General features: G+C 46.2%; 1 protein-coding gene across 1 annotated transcript in view; it reads right to left on the bottom strand.

Annotated features, from left to right (window-relative positions):
- LOC133933245 (MAGUK p55 subfamily member 4-like) overlaps positions 1-3,323 on the bottom strand; it is a 9,694-nt gene extending 6,371 nt beyond the window's left edge. The window contains exons 1-6 of the mRNA XM_062380209.1: positions 3,111-3,323; positions 2,401-2,524; positions 2,180-2,301; positions 2,019-2,096; positions 1,835-1,918; positions 1,286-1,417 (exon numbers count right to left, since the gene is read on the bottom strand). Coding sequence (XP_062236193.1) covers positions 1,286-1,417; positions 1,835-1,918; positions 2,019-2,096; positions 2,180-2,301; positions 2,401-2,464 — 480 coding nt within the window. The 5' untranslated portion in view covers positions 2,465-2,524; positions 3,111-3,323. The remainder of the gene's footprint in view (positions 1-1,285; positions 1,418-1,834; positions 1,919-2,018; positions 2,097-2,179; positions 2,302-2,400; positions 2,525-3,110) is intronic.
- Between the last annotated feature and the right edge of the window lie 882 nt (positions 3,324-4,205).

Here is a 4,205-nt window from a genome sequence, read left to right as displayed (position 1 = left end):
GACAGTGAGGCATGGGGGAGAAATGGTCCAACGCCGGGATGAGGGAAGCGGGGATTGGGCGCCGGCAGACTCTCCCGTCTCATACTCATTCCCGCTGTCGAGCTCTTCTATGATGTTGTCTCCAAATGAGAAAACAGAAATGGTTAATCCATGAAAAAGCAGGAAGTAGAGGTGATGGAAGATGAAGGGTGCCATGATGAATGGGTCTTCTTTTCTTACCGATCAGAACAGAGCTGTAGACCGAAGGCGCCGAGCGGTTCAGGCTTGGCTCCCAGAGCAGGTTGGCGTAACAGACTCTACACTGGCTCACCGGTTTGCTACAGCACCCCCGATAGTTACCCGTTGGCTTACATTGAGGTGGGGTGTACGGCCGACCCCCTACTGGGCGACACAGTGCTTCAGCTGGAGGGAAGCTGCCTCTCCGAGCGCCACCCCACGATGAATCCCTGCCATCGAGGTGGAGCTGGTTCTTTGCCGCTGGGCTCTGGAACCCAAACGCACCGCCTCTGTGGAGCCTTCGCCAGGCCAGGCGTCTCACAGTTTCCCAGTGACTGCTGATCCCCGCTCGGGGGCTTTTTGCACAGGGAGGGGAAGCACTGGGCAGCGGCAGCCCAAGTCTCTGGCGGTTGCCAAACTGTGGGACAAGACGGTGACTCAAATATTCAACACGGGGACTGAAGAATATGGAATTATGGAATATCTGCTTGGAAAAGTGAGATTGAGGCTGCGTTAGTCAACGACAAATACACCAGAAAGACAAAGTAGTAGTTAACAGGAGACACAAGCATTCAGTCTCTTCCAGGAGCTTTGAACGTTTGGAAAATCATCTGTAGCATCAGCAGACAATTACACAAATGAGAGATTATAAAATTCTAACATCTGGTCTCTGTCGGATACATCCGCTGTCCGATTTATATTGGCCATAAAACAACAACCTACATATTAAAAATATCCATGTGCATCTGCTTACACATTCAGGGATATGAGCGGAATCTCTGAAAACGCTAGCCGAAAACCCTTTGCATTAGAACGATGCTCTATCACAGCGACAGAGTGACTTTGTGTTCTGGAGACATTTATTTATGTGGCTCCAGAAGGTGAGCTTTATCTGATGGGTTTCCTTAATACCCAGCAAAACCTGTTTTGGTGAGTAGGGATTAAAAAATAAGCATGGCCTTATTTTAGAGCCTAAATAAGGCCTCAAGAAGCTGAATTTGCAGTTTTATGATTTAACAATGCCTAAATTTAGAGTGAGTAATGGGGAGGGATTAGGCTTGTAGCTCACCAAGGGTTGTTTGTTTTTGACCAGGCAGACGATCCTGGTGGCCTCCTCGTCGTCCGGCAGGTCCGCGGGCATCGGCGGCAGCGTCGGCTCATAGTCCCGCTGGGCCACGGAATCATGAGCAGACAGAAGAGCCTGCACACACAACGCAGATCAGGCACAACACAAACTGCTACGATGGTTGTCAAGATACAACACCAGTAAGTTACTGAAATTGAGGTAAATATCAGGTCAACGTTAGAAGTCTGGTCAAATTAAAGCATAAAGCTGTTCCCCATGAAAATCTGCTTTCTTTAATGATATTCACTCAAAATAAATTTGTAAAAGAAGTCTATAGGGAATATCATTTCAATATTTATGCAGAAAATACAGATTATCAAGTGCCTTTGTACCTTTGTTTTTTTTTGTGCCTTTGTCAATGACAGTTCACAGAAGGTTTGCCGTATTTGAAAACCAATTTAACATTTTAAAGTTTAAAATGTCCACAGCAGCACGATCAACTGGTTTCCCTGAAAAAGAAATAAGCACAGAACCCCTGGCACGGTTTCCTACCTGCAGGTGAGGCTGCCGCAGGAGACGGTAGAGCTCTTTGGCCTCTTCAGAGCCGCCCTGTAACGCCCTGATGTCGATCAGCAACTGCACATAAAAGGGATTATGACGCATATTTAATAAAAACGTGTTCACAAAATGACTGTGAGAAAGGAGTCATTCAAAAATAGATAAATAAATCGAAAACCTGAAGTGAGAGTCCTGATGAGTAGTCCAGGACCGGAGCTGGGGAATCTCTCAGGTGCCTCTGAAGACACTCGTAAACCTGAAGACAAATCACTTGAATAAGTCTCTGAGAAGTTAATAACAAAAGAAGTTATATTATTTACAGCGGTTAATTTTCCAGACCTTGAGCAGCGACTGCAGCCAGGGGGCGTTCAACAAGCTGTGGAGAACCTCCGCTCCATCGATGTCCTGATTCACAGAGTGCCTCACCTCCTCGATCACATCTGTCAGGATCTGACGCAGGCCTGCGACACACAAGCGTTCACGACACACACACCGGGATTGTTATTTAGAGAGAGTGTGAAAAGGAAAACCCATGAATAAACTAAAAGGGCCCCACTAACCATGTTCTCCCAGTTCGCAGTGGGGGTTTAACACCTGAGCCTCCACCGCCTGCCTCATGGTCATCGGACTCCCAACCTCTGACCCCGTCTTCCCCGCTGACAGCTTACCAGGACTGGCAATGACCTGGAAAAAAAAAAGAGGAAGGTAAACACAACACGGGAGAAGGGGGGGGAGGGGAGGGAAGGAGAGTAAAGTACAAGGTTGAGTACATTTATAAAATCCACATCTAGTGGGAAGAGGTCAGGAGGGGCAGTCATTAGTGTGTGTGAACGGGGGCGGGGGGGTTAATGGCACACTTCACGGCGGCTTGAGTGAAAGTACAGAGATGTGGACAGCGTAATCTCTGGCTGACGAAGTGTCAGAGGACTCAGATTAATAAACTGTTTCCTAATTGTGCTGTGACAGTATGCATATAGCCGTTATTTAAATTTGACACTAAGTAGAGTAATGTGATCGACCCCCCCCCCCCAAATAAAAGAAATGGGACGAAAATCATCTAAGCAGGTTTTTCTAACCATATTTTTATCCCTGGTCCTGCAACACAAATAGATGAGTGTAAGTAAAGTGGGAGTAAGAACAAAAAAAAGAAGTTACTTATGAGGTAAACACTGATCCGGCAAATGTCTGTAGTTAAGGAAGAGGATGACCCATCTGGCCTTCCTCCCAGTCCTTCTCTTTCTCTCAAATAAAGCAGGTGCACGGCTCTTACCTGTACGTCCAAGTCCTCCGGGATGCTGGGAACCTCTGTCCTGCAGCTCCTGCAGGTTCCAGCACCTTTATGGGTGCAGGAAACCAAAACTGCAACGGGGAAATATTCCCTTGAGACTGGACGGAGCACTACGCTTTCATCGAACTACAAGGGAACGAGGGTGAGAGAGAGAGAGAGGGAGAGAGAGAGAAAGAGAGGAGGGCTGTAATCTCTCCCGATCCCACTTAATCCCGGGCAAGTGAGCTGCCTCCCTCTGGCCACCGGAAGCCGGTTTCCCCTCTCACCGGCTGGCTGGCTGTCACCGTGCTGCCAAATCTCCTTAACTCTTTCAGCATTTAGCGGCACGCAGGAGGAGCTGCAGGGAGGGGAGGCAACGGACTGAGGGAATGAAGGTGTTATTTCAAAAGAGGAGAGAGAGAGGACTTTAGGATCACATTCATCCACAAATTCAAAAAAAGGGCTTTATGATTTCAGTGCTGAAGGGAGGCAGGAGTTTAAAAAGGTGGGAACATTTCTTGAATGAATAATTAAAGATCGGCTAATCTGCCACATCAGCAGTTTATGAAGAGTGATGATGCTCAGGCAAGAAATCTTTCCTCAGGGCCTGAGGTAATAATCCAATTCTCGAAGAAACCTGAAAAAAACTAAGATTTTTGTTTTGTGCTCAAAACACTGAGATTATCCTTCTGCACTTGACAAAAAGCTCTTACGGTTCTTGCGGTTGTTGGTTAAATCTCACTTCATTCAAGTCTTAAGATCTATTGGTTAGGGATGCCTCTGCCACAATAAAACCAGCCATCTCGGGCCCATTCTAACCTTCAGAGAAACAAAACCATCTTTTATTACCATGCCAGTTATTACCAACAAAATCAATTAAAAAAAACGGTTTCAAATCGCTCACATTTGTTAAAAACTAAATACAAACAACATCTATGATTATCCCAACTTCCCACATCCTCAGATGACCTCTTGAAATCCCTGTATTGAAAACTAAAGCATGTTCACTAAAATGTAAAACTGCAAAATCTCTTATGAGGAGCTGAGAGCAAAATTGTAAGCATTTTAGCAAAAATGTCGGAGCAGATTTCTTCTCGA

The sequence above is a fragment of the Platichthys flesus genome, chromosome 22 (genome assembly GCF_949316205.1).
Source record: "Platichthys flesus chromosome 22, fPlaFle2.1, whole genome shotgun sequence".
NCBI classification, from domain to species: Eukaryota; Metazoa; Chordata; class Actinopteri; order Pleuronectiformes; family Pleuronectidae; genus Platichthys; species Platichthys flesus.
This window is presented reverse-complemented; position numbering and strand designations above follow the sequence as displayed.